The 15,487-nt window shown below is 48.2% G+C and overlaps 1 protein-coding gene across 1 annotated transcript; it reads right to left on the bottom strand.

Annotated features, from left to right (window-relative positions):
* Nucleotides 1-462: 462 nt before the first annotated feature.
* Nucleotides 463-12,305, bottom strand: MARCO (macrophage receptor with collagenous structure). The gene is made up of 15 exons (XM_052793350.1): nt 12,073-12,305; nt 10,918-11,019; nt 10,299-10,529; nt 9,840-9,875; nt 8,560-8,604; nt 8,089-8,196; nt 6,665-6,772; nt 6,501-6,545; nt 5,838-5,936; nt 5,689-5,742; nt 4,588-4,632; nt 4,332-4,439; nt 3,092-3,133; nt 2,577-2,753; nt 463-2,261 (listed from the first exon to the last, which is right to left on the bottom strand). Exons 1-15 carry the CDS (start codon nt 12,185-12,187, stop codon nt 2,131-2,133), a joined length of 1,446 nt encoding a protein of 481 aa, XP_052649310.1. The 5' UTR covers nt 12,188-12,305; the 3' UTR covers nt 463-2,130.
* Nucleotides 12,306-15,487: the final 3,182 nt, after the last annotated feature.

The following is a 15,487-nucleotide window of genomic DNA, read 5'->3' on the forward strand; positions in this document are numbered from 1 at the left end:
GCTAGGAAATCCCTCTGACTCTGAATTTTGCAGATTTTATGTCTGCACTGCAAGGTGAAGAAGTGGCAGGGGAGTAGGTCAAGCATGTCATGCTCCGGTTTCTGGCCACACTGTTGGACAGTAGCTTGGGTTCAACCTGTTCCTGCTGTGCTTAGGGCTGGACTATGGTGTCCTTTGCCCTGGGCACGCAGATCTAACCGCTGGTGCCCTGAACTTAATCCTGGCACAACTGCTATTTTCTGTATGCCCATTCTCCAAAAAGGAGATTTATGGGGATTTAAGTCCAGCCAAAGGGTCATCACTGGGGACATGGTGACTTTCCCTTCGGTGGCAGTTTTGCCGGATGAAAAAATCAAATGTCTCAGCATTTAGCCTGAAAAACGGTGAGGAACGTGGCCCGTTAGCAAGGAAAGTGAGAAAGTGGGAGTATAAGCACCACGTGCTGATGTATCAAAACATGAATACAGCTTGTAAATCCTTTATTTCCGGACAGTGGAAATGCTTTATTTACATACTGCCGCACAAAAAAAGATGAAAGGAACCCGCGCAGGCTCAGCACTGTCCGTGGGAGCCCTGCAGATAGCTGTGTAAGCCCAAGTGCCAGTACTCAGCATGCTGCTAGTGCTGGTGGGGCTCCCTACCAGAACAGAAAGCTTTTGTCTGTTCTCATGCAGATGAACCGCTGTCTGCTTCCACCAGCTTTGAAACAGTTGTCATTCAGCAGGTTTCACCCGTGGTTTGTGGCAGGTGCTCCTTGTGTCCTCTAAACCAGAGCCAGGAATGACAAGTGTCTCTCTTCATTTTCCTGCTGTCAAAGGCATCAGAGTGGGTAGTGGAAAACTCCTGGGATTTTCCAGACTTCCTTCCTGAGGCCTGAGACCCCGTAACAAACATTTCCTCTGGTTCAAAATGGTGATGAACTGTGTTGCAGACTGCACTGTTACACCCCGCACAGTGCTGGGTCTTCTCACTCACATCGGCCCTGGATGCCCCATTGCCTGCTGCTCTTACCAGCACTGCTTGGTTTTTCCACTTATATCTGGATTTCTAAGCACTAAAAACAAGTTTCGAAGCTGTGTAGACAAATGCAATTATGACTAACATTCGGCAGAGATGTGGGGTCACTTACACGTATTTCTGACATTTTAAATCAAATATCTGCAAGCAGGTTGTTGTGATGTGCTCAGCTACATGTACACAGGCTGCTTGTCACCTGCCGAATGCCCCGTGCTGGTGGAAAAGGGGAAGACTTAGGCCTTAGAAAGAAGCCTTTCAGTTATTATCTCAGACACATATAAGACTTTCAGTTAAGTAGAAGCCTTTGGTTTAGGGTCCATATTTTCACTCTGGAAGTTAAATTGCTTTTATTTGTCATCCCTTTGCTTTACTGGAGCATCTAATTTCTAAAGGTATGAAACACTTAGCTTTATACACCAGATAAGGTAAGGGGTATTGCTCCTGGGGACAGGTTAGGAAACACTGACAGAGAAGGCAGGGGACTTGGCCAAGGTCAAAAACAAGGTCTGTGCTAAACCAGGATAGTACCGCACCTAGATCCCAGGCACTTATTTTTGCACTTTAACCTGTGATCAGCATTGTTTCTGGAGAGCATTTATATTTGCATGCCAGAGAGATCATCTGATGATTTCTGAACATCTGCTGTCTTGGGTGTATGCACCTCACTGGGGGTTTTAGGCTCGGATTCACAACTGTACTGTGATGAAGATGGACTAGCCAGCGCAGCTGCAGCAACTGCCCGTTTCTGCACGCTGATCCTGTTCTCTCTTACTGCACTAAGCTGAAGTGGACCATCTCTCCTCCCCCGTGGACTTAGAGGTCACACACGTGTGAGCTACTGCAGATGAGCTGATGTCAGCTAACTGGAAAAGCTGTGAACTGGCTCACGTGCCTGAGCTCCGGTTGTTTTGTGATAGCTGGGATGTTTCAGGTTACCTGTGGGTCCTGCAACCGTTATCAATTTATGGAAAATTCAGCTTTCTCTGTCAATGTTTTTATGACCTGGTAAAGAGACTATAAGCACAACCTGATGAAATTGGGTTCGCGTTATGAAGAAGAGCTCCATAGAGAGCAGAGGTGGGCAGCGGCTCCCAGGGCAGCCTCTGTGTCCCATCAAATGCACTCCATGCCAGCATCCTCGCTGTGGGAGCAGTTGTTCACGCCCCAGTCGGGCTTTGGACAGTCAAAAATTGAATCTTCATTCCCTCTGCAATTCACGTCATCAAGCCAAATTTGTCCCGTGCCTTTGGGAGATGCATTAAAACAAACAGACAAACAAAAAACTGTTGGACAAAAGAAAGAGGAACGTGCATTTTTTTCTAAAGAGCCCCCTGTGGATAGCAGGCATGCGTTGGGTTGCATGGTTGGCTTGTTGGAAATCAAGCCTTTGGGCACAGTTCAAGCAGCACTTGACATGCAGCTCCCTCATCCTAAGGGGAATGAGCTGCCCCTTTGAGGAGATCCTCTTTGCTCATGTAGAGGACCTTGCTGAAGTGCTTTCTGAGTGTGCGCAACCTCCCGTGCCAGGCCTGGGGGGTGGAAGGCTGTTGTGGACTCACCTGCTGTGGCTGTGAAGGTGGCAATTGCACGTGTATAGCCCAGCATTCGGCAGACCACAGTGGCATCTTGGGTGCTCCAGCCATCATCACATATTGTTCCCCAGGACCCTTGGTGAAAGACTTCCACGCGGCCCCTCCTGCCTCCTTCCGCAATTCGTACAAAAGGACTGAAGTTGCCTGGCAGTTCAGGGGAGAAGAAAATAACTCTACTGGTCATACAGGCATGAGGAAAATGCACATTGAAAGACAGAAGCAGTGACTGCCCAAACTGAACAGATATTCCCATCTCCATGTCTGTAGCCAGCGTGGGACCAGAAGTTACTGGTAGCTCAAATCCGAACAAATCAAGGCCCTCTCCTGGGTCTGGAGACACCAGGCTGCAGCTCAGAGCATGGACCCCTCGGTATTGGTAGCCATGCTGTGGGTTAACCAGTGTGCGCAGGAGGGGACGTTGGACCTCAGATGGCTTTGATGCCAGAAAGCAAGTGAGAGAAGAAGAAATAAGAGTCCAGTACCTTCTCCCTTTTCACCTTTGCTCCCTTTCATTCCTGGGGGACCTGTTCCAAATGAAGAAAAGCAAATATTTGACAGCTGTTTGGGGGAAAATCCAGTTATTAACTTTTTCTGAATAATTGGGTGAGTCAGAGATATGAGGGCTCCATCCCCCTGTGAAATGGACCCCCTGAAGTGACTAAGGGTATGTAAAAAAAACATGGCAAGAAAAGTAGGATAACATACACCAGTGTCTTCCTAACATGTGACCCAAGAAAAGGGCCACTTGCAAAATCCCATCCACTCACTTGTGGGAAATGTGTCTTATTCCCACTACTACCTGTAAAATGACATCTCTGGTGGCCTTTTGGGTCTCCAGAAGCTGGCATGGTATCTCCCACAGTACTTGCAGGAAGATCTACATCATGGGGTTTGCTCTTCAGGTGCTGCCGTGGGACAGCAGAAAGCCCCTCCCAACAGCCCTCCACATTTCTGGGTAGCATCCTGGTCTTGACAGCAGGGGTGTTCGAAAAAACCCAGTGAGCTCTTCCCACAAAAGCTACCTCCACAAAGCACACATTGCTGTCTCCTTCTGGGGACTAGGAGATCAGACCCACCCAGAGGGCAGTCCCTAACCTGGGGTCACCCCAGGTACACTTTTCCCCTTCTCCAGAGGCAAAGCTCCGGCAGAGGAGTGCATGAAGGGGTCCCACATGGGCTCTAGTTTATTTTATTTCTGAGGACTCTCATACTGTTCTGTGTGAATAATTAAAAGAAAAAGCATCTGGAGCACTGGTTGCTTCCCATGGCCTGTTGGGGGTAAGGATGCGGAGTAGCTGTAGTGTTGGCCCTGTTGAACTATTTTTGTGTCCTACAATTAGCAAGGCGTAGTTAAATAGCCCTGGTGTTTCCAATTCTGTGTTCCTGACTACAACGTTTACATGGGATTTATCCCAGCAGCATGGTATGCTGCAAGATGTCTCTGTACAAAGCAAAGAGGAATATGGATTGTTCCAGTTTTCTGTGAGACCAGGGATTTGAGAAAATCTAATGCAGCTGTTTACTTGCATGTCTTTTAGCACACCTCCCAAGGTGTAAATGTGACACTCTGAACATTCATCTTTTGGGAAGACTGCTCTGTCTGTTGAGCTCCTCCAAATGAGCTCTGTAAACATGCCCCAGAGCAGCTTGTGCCAGTCTGTGATGTAGTCCCAAACCCAAATGCACCCTCAGCTCCACAGACCCCGTGGCAAACAGCCTTACCAGGGTATCCATGGCTTCCCTTGGCTCCTTTTACTCCTGGTTCTCCTTTTGGACCCTGATTGCCATGATCACCCTTGCTTCCTTTTTGACCAGTTACGCCTGGGCTGCCTGGGTGGAAAGCAAGAAAGTCATTGCTTTTGTCCCTTCCCAAGGAAAGTAAGTGATGAGCATTTCACATTGACGCAGAGAAGTAGAACATGGCATTTAAAGTTCTTTGCATCATCAGAGTAAGTCATGCTGTCAAACAAGGGTTTACCTGGCAGGCCCTGGTCTCCCTTTGCTCCCTTTTGCCCTGGAACACCTAAGATCATCAAAACAAACAAACAAACAAACAAACAAAAATATGAAATATATTTATAAATTTATAAAAGCTTATGCAACCTAGAATTTATGATGGATTTCAACTCGTCTAGTTTAGCTGGCTATGCTATAGGCATCTATTTCTGAAGTGGGTGTCTTATTTCCCATTATACTCAGTGCAGACCTCGTCGATAAAGAAAATACAGGCAGTGAAGAATCATTTTCTCCTGAAGTAGATCGACTTCTGGTCGTTTATTTCATATCCTAAACTCCACTGATGGGATAGAGACCCTCCCTTCAGGTGGGTGTTCACTGACCCTATAGAGAGCCTAGACATGTAAATTTAGGTGCATCAGGCATATGCAACCACTTAATGTTGGGCCAGGTGACTCCCATTCCTATCACCCAGGTATCAATGAATGCAGAATAGTGCAGCACTTGGACCTTTGTCACCTCCTGATGGAGATGAGAGGTTGTGTGCACTATATAAATTCAGGGTTAAGAAGGTTGATTCAAGAGAAATACACCAGAATAGGCTTGTACTGCAGAATGTCACCCTATCGTTTGGGTGCCTGGGACAGAGGGGTGGCCTTCTTCGGATGGAAGGTCAAAGAAAAGGCCTGGGTTATGTGCTTTAAGTTGGCCTCTGAAGATATCTCTTCCTGCAACACTACAGAGGAGGCCAGGACAGATGGTTGCTAGTGAATACTCTTCCCCATCAGATTTACAGCCAGTAAAATTTGTCTTTAGCTCCAAGGTAGAGAGGTTGTTGTTTGGTTTATCTTAAACTGCTGCTTTGTTTGTGTGTTTTCTATTTATACAAAAATGCAGGCAACATCACCTCCTCATGCCTGTTACAGATGGTTGAAAGAACCTGCCCAGTGAGTAGCTACCCTCCCCGCAGTCTGGAAGAGGCCCAGGCCCACCATGGCATCCTGGGTTGCATTGGGGCTCCAAGAACAGGACTCAACAAATCTCCTCCTTGCTGTTGCAGATCCCTTTCCAGTGTCTGCATGATGCGTGTTGTTGACCCCAAACCTGTTTTATTCTCCTTTACCTGTTACTCCTCTGTCTCCCTTTTCACCTCTGAGTCCTGCAATGCCTGGTACTCCTACAATTAAAAACAAATCAGTAAGGGCGAACCCATCACACAAAGCGAGGGCAGAGTAGGAGGTCAGTGAGCTGTGGGTTTGCGTAACGTTGTACCTGGAATACCATTGAGCCCGTGGTCCCCCTTCTCCCCTTTCTGACCAGGTCTGCCCTCGAGGCCAGGAATTCCTACAGGTCCACGTTGTCCGGTTACGCCTTGAGGTTGAGCAAAAGCAGCACATGTGAAATGCAACACAACATAGGAAGGAGAAAAAAGAAAGATAGCTCAATCACCAGCCCCTGCACTGTGCAGATTGAGTTGACCCTATGAAGGCAAAACAAACGCTGGGTCTCTCCAAATTACAATACTCCCCTGGCAGTGCTGATCTTAGCGGTGCAGTGAGGCATGGTCTGGAGTGAAAGGCTGTGTGGACCCAGGTCCTTGCAGACTGTCAGCCTTGAGAGGCACAAATGCTTTCCTGAAAGAGCAGCCAATTTCTGCCCTTGTGTGTGCACACATGTCAGGAAGGAGGACATGGCCCTCCACAGTACAGGACCCTTCTTTCCCTCTCCTTCTCCTGCACAGTGAGTGGGGTCCAGATGAGACAGCCGAGGCTGCGGGATGGGTTTGCACAACATTGGCATGGTTTCTTCATCTAATCATCTTCTCTTACCCATGTTGGGATCTAGCCTGGCTGCAGTTTTCCCTGTCATGAAGCACCATCTAAAAGAGATTGGTCTCATATCTCTAGAAGAAACTGCACCTTCTGTACTCCTTACCTGCCTCTCCTTTCTGCCCAGGACGTCCAGGCTCCCCCGTGCTACCTGTAACAACATCCTGGCATCAGTGCTAACGAGGTTTAGCCAAACGCTTCAGCTAGGGCAGCCCTCCACCATGGCACGCTTGCGCTGACGGTGGGTTGCTCTGTGTCCTCTGCACTTACCATTGAAACCCGGCAGTCCTGGGACTCCCTGCTGCCCCTGAGGACCCATGGGTCCACGGGGCCCGGGGTCTCCCTTCTTGCCTGTTTCGCCTTTCTGTCCTTGGAGACCTATCAAAGAGCACAGCACATGTGTATGAGTTCCAAAATACAGATTCATTGTCTCTGCAGCTGGTGGAGCACCTCTGTCTAGCTGCACTAGTAGCAGAGTTTGGCCTCACACCTGCATTTACCATTCGGTGGCATTCCCATAAAGCTGTAGGAGGACAGGGCTGGATGGCACCTCAAGAGTCTGTCTGCCAGACTGTCTGGCCAGATGTTTGTCTGACCTACTGTTAAAGACTTGCAGTGGTGCCATGACACCTCCCCAGTCTATTCCCCAAACGATCCATACCACTAGAATGTTTTCTTCTCTAGTTAAATATCCCTTACTGCAGTCTGAACCCTTCCCTTCTCCTAGCCACAGCGGAGATAGAGGACAGCGTATTCCAATCCTGTGCTTCCAGGGAAATGCCGCATCTCCCCTTAGCCTTCTCTTCTCTGAACAGGTGATCAGCATGCTCCAAAAGACCTGAATTATTTGCAAGTGCCTCATTTAGAGACTGACGTCTCCTCCGTCTTTCTGCTCCATAATTATCCCAAAGTCCTTGCCTTTTGGTACTCCTCCTACTTTCACTTTTCTCTTCTGGAGCAACTTGTGCTAATGAGCACACTGGAGAATGTGGGATCTGAGGGAAGATCTGAGGAAGCTCTAATCAACCTGTCCAACTGTCGTCCCTGGTCTGCACCACACACATCTTCTGCTTTCCTTTGCTATCCTGCTTTCAGCCTTTCCTCTCTGGGTGCAGCCCATGTAAGACCACTGAATAACAGCTATCCAGGAGATGCCCACTAATGCATGTTACGTGGGAGAAACATGGTGCATAACTCCTCTACTTACGGTGTATAAAAGTCAGGCTTATATAAGATATAAAGTTCTCAGAAACAGGTTTTACTAAACTGAGGACTAACATCCACATGCTTGTGCATATAAATTATATTGTATTATTTTATACCATGAAAATCCTACTGCAAACACCACTGCTTTAATCTGGGATAGGCTGATAATTGAATACCTGTGGCTTTCATTAGACAAAGGTCACTCTATAAAGAGACTTCCACGGTGCAGTCAACATTTTGCACGTCCCCTTCCCCCAGCCCTCCTCTGGGGGCTTTGCTGGAGCACGACACAAAATTAAATCCCTTCAGATCAGGTCGAGTGTCCTGTCCATCCAGCTCCTTCATTGACTGGCGAGCCACGCTCAGGGCTGCCTGGATTTTTATGAAGTATTTGATCTATGAAGACTTCTGGTGTTTTAAGTAGAAGGAGATTAAACAGGAATACATGGAAGAATCTTAAAAATGTTGAGATAGGGAAGAAGTCTTACCTGCAATCCCCATCTCTCCTTTTTCTCCTCTCACTCCTGGTTCACCACTTGGGCCAGCAGGACCAGGATCTCCTTTGCTCCCTTTCGCACCCTGCAGTCCATGTAAGCCTGCAAGGACAACACCACTTTTCTGATGCTTCATCGGGTGTCGTGTCTAGTGAATGCCAGCAGCAGGCCAGGACACTCAGCTGCGGGCATGAACCAAACTCTGCTCTCCGTGTACTTGAGAGTGGTGTGGGTGGCAGTGGGGAACGGGCCCACTGTGACCGGTGCACATTGACTTTTATAAGATTTTTTCCAGCTAAGTTTTGCTTTTGTTCATATTAGTTCTACATAGGCTTATTTCCTTCAACTCCAATGACATTCCTACTGACTTACACCTTGACTGAGGACAAGATTGCCCATAAAATCATCCATAAAGCCACTTTATGTTCATCCACAGAAGTAATTCAGGTGTCAGAAAAGCCTTACCTTGGATTCCTCGGTCTCCCTTTGTCCCCGGTGGTCCCTGTAGCCCTGAGATGTAAAATACATATATCAGCTGACACACTTCATCTATTTGCAGTAATGGCTAAGAAGAAGAGATGAATTTTTTAATCATCCTTTGTGCATGCGCCTTCAGTCACCACTGAGGCCAATCTTCAGCTGGCAGGGACCAGCACAACCACTTGAGTAAAGTCCGTGGAGCTCGGCTGAGTGCGTGGCTGGGCAGGCGCCAGCTGTCCTCCAGCCAAGCCCAGCTCGTGGGGGCCTTTGAGGAGATCTCTCCTGAAAATGCATTGAACTATTGGGCTCTGATGTATAATAACGGTGCTTGGCGGGACGTGCTGTTTCAATGTTGTAAGTGCAGCCAGGAAGATATGAAAACATGATTTTTTAAAAATGTATTAATTTTTTTTTCTTCAGAAAAGCTCATCAGTGTAGCCAAGAACTAGGGATGGATGAGATACAGACCTGACCTAACAAGGGTTGCATCTTAGATCATCATCATAGGATGATAGAAACTCTGGTTTCTCTGGACATTGCCTAGTTCAACCTCTGCTCAAAGCCAACATTAGATTAGGACTTGCTGCATCCTCACGGTCTGGAGACATTTATCTCCTGCAGCGGGTGTAGTTCTACCCAAAACCCCCAAGTTGCAAGGGCAGCAGCTTGTGCATGGCTGTGGAGGGGACCCCTTGCACCCAGCTCATTCCTGAGTCTGTGCGGTCGTGGGCAAGGTCCCAAATCTGTCACTGTTTGTTACACACGCTGTTCAGCTGGGGCCCTATAGAGCAGGGACTGGGGATGTCTTCTTGAGTTGTCCTGGAATGAGTTGGGCAGCAGGACTTGCTATGTCTGGGGCAGAAAGCTCAGCTATCTGCTGGTCGTTGGATGCACACAAACACCCTCACTGGTCCTCTCTTGTCTCACATGGAGATTTGGGATGGTTATTGCAGAAAATGACCAGGTGCAGTTCCTCCATCACGCCTGAGCTTTTCTGGTGGGGTAGCAGTGAGGAGGCAGAGCCAAAATGCTTCTCCATAGTGGCCACTGACTTCTGTGGGAGCACTTGGGCAAGCTGAGGCTCCCAGGGGATCAGTGAAAAGGTGCAGCAGGTCTCCTCATGGCCAAGGCACTGAGTGTCTGCACATTGGGTAGGATCTGGGTCTAGAGACTGAAATCCCAAATCCACACTTCAGGTCTCTTAGGGGAAAAAAAGAGAAAGAGGAAAAGAGGGAAAGTTGCTTACAGCTCATTTACCAACATACCTGGTGGACCAGGATCTCCTTTGCGTCCAGGAGGCCCTGAAATAAATATTTAATGGATATTTTTCAGTAGCCAGCACTCAGTCAGGAACATACCAGTATGGGGTTGATAGGCTTGAGGTCTGGGCTGAAGACACCACCCTTTCGGAGGGCACCCGGAGCCCAAGTCTACAAGTTAGAGGAGGTGAGAGCAGCCCGGAGCCGTGTGTGCAGCTGCAGCGGGATCCAGGGGGGCTGCACAGGGCTGTGCTCCAGCTTCTCCAGGTGTGTCCGGCTCCCCGGCCAGGGTGTCTGGAGCGAGTGTCCAAGCCTGGGCACTGGGGCATCGCTAGCTGACAGGAAGACCAAAACTTGCCCTAGATATTTGTTCATCTGAACTAGGTTTTTTGCTCAGATTTGCCAGTGGTGCAGAGGAACCAGCTCTCCCCACTGTACAGCCAGCATGGAGAAATGGAGCCATACCTGCAACCAGGGTGATGTTGTTCATCATCATCATCAGGTTTGCATTGCTGCTTTTAATTATGGTGATTTCCTCTTCTAAGCTTCTCCTCCAGTTTTCTTCATGTCCCATGTACTCCTCTACAGAGTTTCTCTCCGAAAACTGTTTGTTGGCAAAGGAGCTTTCCATAATCTCTTCTGTATAGGAGGTATTTAGTTCTTGAAATTTCAATAGCTCTTTCTGCATCTTAAACACTGAGGAAACAAAAGGTCCATGCAGTGAATACTCCCTGCCCGATCCGGCTGGGAAATGCCTGTTCATCAGAGCGGCTCCTCAGCACCCATGGATGACACCCGGGGTTAAACATCACCACTGTTTGACCTGGGGAGGTGGTTTTCATGTGCCGGTCCTTGCTGCAGCCAGGGGTGCAGCCAGGAGTGCTTTTGCAAATGCAAAGCACGTAGCCAGGGTGGGGGAATGGTTTCCTGCAGCGGCTGCTTTGACTTGCGGTGTGTGGAGGAGCGTCTGTGCTCCCTCAGAGGTTTCCTATCTACGTGCTCATCCCCGCTCGCCCATGTCCCCCGAGAGCACCCAGCAAAGCTGTCTTTTGATGTCAAGCCCGCAGTAAGGTTGCAGCGTTACCTTTGTACGCCAGCAGCCCCTGGCTGGCCGTCAGCAGCAGCAGGTAGATGCCGAGGGTCGCCTGAGCACAGCATGTGGATGGCTTTCTTTGGCTTCGAGGCTCTAAAAACCAACAGAAGTAGGGTAGACATCCTCTCACATCTCTGCTACTACAAACGCTGCTCGCTTCCAGCCATTTCAGGCTTGGCCACAATAAATCAGCAGTGCTTTCCAGCGACGGGGAGCAGCAAGGTCTCTCTGCGAGACTGCCGGGTCCTGCAGGCAAGGCAGGATGCCCTCCTCTCACCTGGGCTTTGCACTGCAATTCACTTGGCCATCTTTTCCTTAGCCAATTTAACCAGCTCACTTGCATCAAGACTTAATCCAGCCTATAACAGTATCAATGTGGTTTCTGCATCAATAAACTCCCTGTTTCCATCGCTTTTAGTTGCGCCAGGCTGCCATTCAAAGAGGGTTGCTCAAAGCACATGCCCTCTCCATCCAGAGCACTGCATACATGCGATTCCAAGTGATGCATGTACACATCAAAACAAATGAAAAATCAATAATAAACCGAACTGCAGAACAAATGAAAACAAGTTGTAACATTTAAAACAAATTGTCACCAGCAAGTATAAAAGAAATAAACTGCTTTGTCGAATTTTGGCCTTTAGGGAGAAAAAAGTATTTCAGAAGCATTAATAACTATTTCAGACATTCAGTAAGTTACCCTTAATTGAGTTTTTTTCGAGTTACTGTAATCAGGAGTTTAAAGTCTTAGTTTTAAAAGAGTACAATGATTTAATTAGTTTTACAATAGAAAGGTTTAGTCAGCAATGAAGTATTTATATTCAGCTAAAAATTCATAAACTTACTTTTTTTATTGGATCTCAGTTCAGTATCTTAACTATTAAGACATGAAAGTTCTACTCAGTGAAATTAGGCATTTTCTAAAACAGGAAAAAACCTAATTTTTTCTGACGCTCAACATCAGCTTTTGGCTAGAAAGGACATTTTCACATACTTCTTTTTTTAAATGGCAGTTAATTTACTAGCAAAATCACTGTAAAAAGCATTTAATATGCAGCATAAATGCAATATTTCATTTTTATATGCTGCTTTCTTCATAGACTAGATAAAATCCATATCAATCCATTTAATAAAAAGAAATCTTACCACTTATCTCAAAGGTTGTGGTAGCAGCTGAGGCAAACCCAATCTGGTCTGAAATACTGAAAGTGTTCATATTACTCGAATTTCCATCTTCCCCGTATCTGTCTTTAATTTTCATGACAAATTTCTTGTGGCTAACCTACAGCCTTGTCAGATTATGGACAATGAAGAACTGAAGGGACTTCCTATCTGCATCCGGATTTGATATGCTTTCTGATATGTTTTTGCTATCTGTTCAGTTTTTATAGACTTGTGAGAACTTTGATGTGGTAATTTGAACAGTTCCTCAAAAAATCCCACAGCTAAGATGTTCAGCTGTTCTTATGTGCTCGCTTGGGGACACCAAGTCCACGGAGCCTCGGGCAGGATCCTGCAAGAGGTTCAACCCTGAGTTATTCAACATCTCTGCACTTTAGTGGGGTTGGGCATGAGGTGGCCATTTCGCTCCTAACACAAGTAAACCTCCTCGCGTAGCCAAGAAGATCCCAGGTTCATGGGGGATGCTGAAGCCTAAATGCGTTTGGGGTGTAATGGAGAAGAGACATTTCAGCCTCCTTGCCAAGGCTCTCTCCAGCCCCCGCTTCCTCTCTGACCCATTTTCCATACCCACAGACGCAATTCCTCCACCTCACCACTTCTTTGTTCACATCCTGTAAAACTCACGCCAGCAGACCTCCCCGTGACATTTGGTCTATTGGCATCTGCATTTGTGCCGGGGTTGATTTTGATTTTGCAAAGTGAAGCCACTTACCCAAGCCCCCAGGTGAGAGCCGTCGGTAGGTGCCGGGCAGAGCCCTCCGCACCCACGCTGCCACCGCCGCCTGCTGCTGCCCTCTCCGAGGCACAGGGCAGTCCCCATCACACGGTCCTCTCTTGGGCTGCGGGTCCGTGCCCATCCACGGGGCTGCTGGGTCCTCGCCGCTTTGCATGGCCGTGGAAGAAAGTGTGGCGTAAGCTTCAGGTAGACGTGAGCTGGAAATCCGCACCCTGATGGCCCAGTGCAGAATGAAGCCCTCTGTTCTGCACCTGAAGTATAGATCTCTTAAAGGCTTAAACCAAAAATATGTGGGGATTTTTAAATCCACTTCTGCGTTCTCCTTTCAAATGTGCTTGTGCAGCTGTGACCTGGTTTGGCACCAGCAGGGAGGAAGAGGAGTCCTCCCATATCATATGTTCTGCTACACACTGTGTAGGAATTGGGATCGTTTGCTTCGTTGCGAAGGGCTCAGATACCCCCTTGAATTAGAGTGGCTTGAGACGTTACCACCGATCACCTGAGCCATAGTAACTACCTGTGCATCCTCTCCCTTCGTGGCATTGCCTCCCCACTGAGGTAAGGGCTTATATCCAGCCCATTTCTGATGGTTTGGGTGGTTCAGCTGACCACTCTGCGCAAGCCTGAAACCATCTACTCTTGCTGGGCCAGGTGATGAGCTGGGCATGACTGCACTTGTGTTGCCAAGTAGATGTTTATAGAGATTGATGTGATTCAGGTGCATGCAGAGAGCAGATTTACAGCAGAGAGGCTTTTAACAACACCTCTAGGCAAATCCATTTTACTTCAAAAGTATTAAAAAGAAGCTGGCAACTGCAGTTTTCAAAAGCCTCTCTGAAAGGCAAAAGGTGCAATGAGATCTTTGTGCCCTCCTTCCCTGAGAAAGAAGTTCAGGGGTATGTTTTCCCACCTCTCATGGACATGCTGTGGCCATGCCTTTCTCAATGGCCCAGGTGGCATGGGTGCAAAAGCAGGGGTAGAGACCCTCGATTTTGTCAGTCCCAGTCTGCACTGCTTTGGGGTTCAAAGTCCAGTTCTCCACTTAGCTATTTTGGGACAGTCAATAGCAAAGTCATGATCCCACCCAACTTTGCCTGCCAGCTGCGGTTGCCTACCCAGCTGGTCAAATGTAATTCTCCCCTTATTTCTAGTTGATGTAGCCCCATGCCGCTCTGCGTCCTGCCACATTCCCATCAGTCAGGTGAGCATCTGGCTGCCTGGGAGCGTCGCGGTGTGTTTCCATCTGGATGTCAGCCTCCGCAAACAGGCGGCAGATTTCCCTGTGCACATGGTGCCAGGGGTCTCGGCCGTGACACAGACGTCAGAGATCATGTACCGACACACTCGCTCAGCCTTTACGTGCGCTCGCTGCCGCTGCCCCCGGCCTGCTTTCTGCTGTCTTTCACTTCTCGCTGCATCATCACTGACTGCAGCAATAGATTGACTCTGGTTGTGCAATTGGGGTTACTAAATCAGGAAAGAAAAAAAGAAAAGAAACTGCTGATTCGGTGCAGTCTCCCTAGGTTGAAGGTTTGCTGAAACAATGGGATTATTAATAGAGTAGCAGTTTCCAGCACATTATGGGGCATGTCTGCTGGGCCATCAGCCTCACCCTCCAGTCTCTCTGCCAGGAAGCCCTGGTCCCTCTCCCTCCTGCTGCTTATCCTGCCTCCCCTGAAATGCTCTGCCGACGTTTCGGGGAAGAGCCTGAAGTCCTCCGGCTCACCCCTTCCCTTCCTACGCTCTGACGTCGGTGGCTCGTGCCGGGCAGAAGGAGCTCCTCACGCTCTCATTGCAAAGGTGTACCACATCTGAACCAAGGGTTATAAACAGACCACAGCCGCCTCAAAGTCACGGGCCTGGGGGTAACTGCTGGTGGAGGGAAAAGGAAGTGTCTGGTCCCTGGACATCCCCGTTACGTTTCTCATCTCCTTTCACAACTGTTAGCTGCAGGCATTTGCCACCACCAAAAGCTCACAGCAGAGCAAAGGAACATAACACCAAACTCCAACCTGGCATTAGCTAAACACAGTGGCTCCCAGCAGTGATACTGCCAGGGAGCTTGGACAGATGTTAGCCTCCTCAGGATAAGCATTTATCTTGAAAGAACTGAATTTGTGGGGTTTTTAAAGTTTTTTTTTTCCCCGAATGAGAAGATATCCTGGTTGAGAGGTGTTTCTCCATTTATCTACAAGATAGCAATTTTTCCAAACTCATCTATTTGATTTCAGACTGTCTTAGGCATAAGTGGGCAGAATTCAGGGGCTTTCATGCCCCTCCAAGGATGAGGAAGAGAAGAGGTGATGGCACAAACAGGCTCCATGTCGGGAAAGCAGGGGCAGCAACCTCCACAACAGCAACCTCTGTTGTCACCTCTAGACTGAAGTGAGAGTGGCAGCTAGAAAAGATGACACTCTACCCCTTATCCCAACACCTGCACTCACATTTCTGCAGATGGGCTTCAAAAAACCAAAAAGTAATCCTGCCCACAGACCACACTGCTCTCCCACAGAAACAAGTAGCAGTAGTTTGGCCTGGGACACAGTCCATAGATGCCCATCTCAAAGCTGTCAGTCACCAGAGCTGTACAATTGCCTCTGCAGTGGTAGGTTTGTTTGTAAACTAGCTTGGTTTTGTGGTTTT

This window comes from Harpia harpyja, chromosome 7, assembly GCF_026419915.1.
Source record: "Harpia harpyja isolate bHarHar1 chromosome 7, bHarHar1 primary haplotype, whole genome shotgun sequence".
Classification (NCBI taxonomy): Eukaryota; Metazoa; Chordata; class Aves; order Accipitriformes; family Accipitridae; genus Harpia; species Harpia harpyja.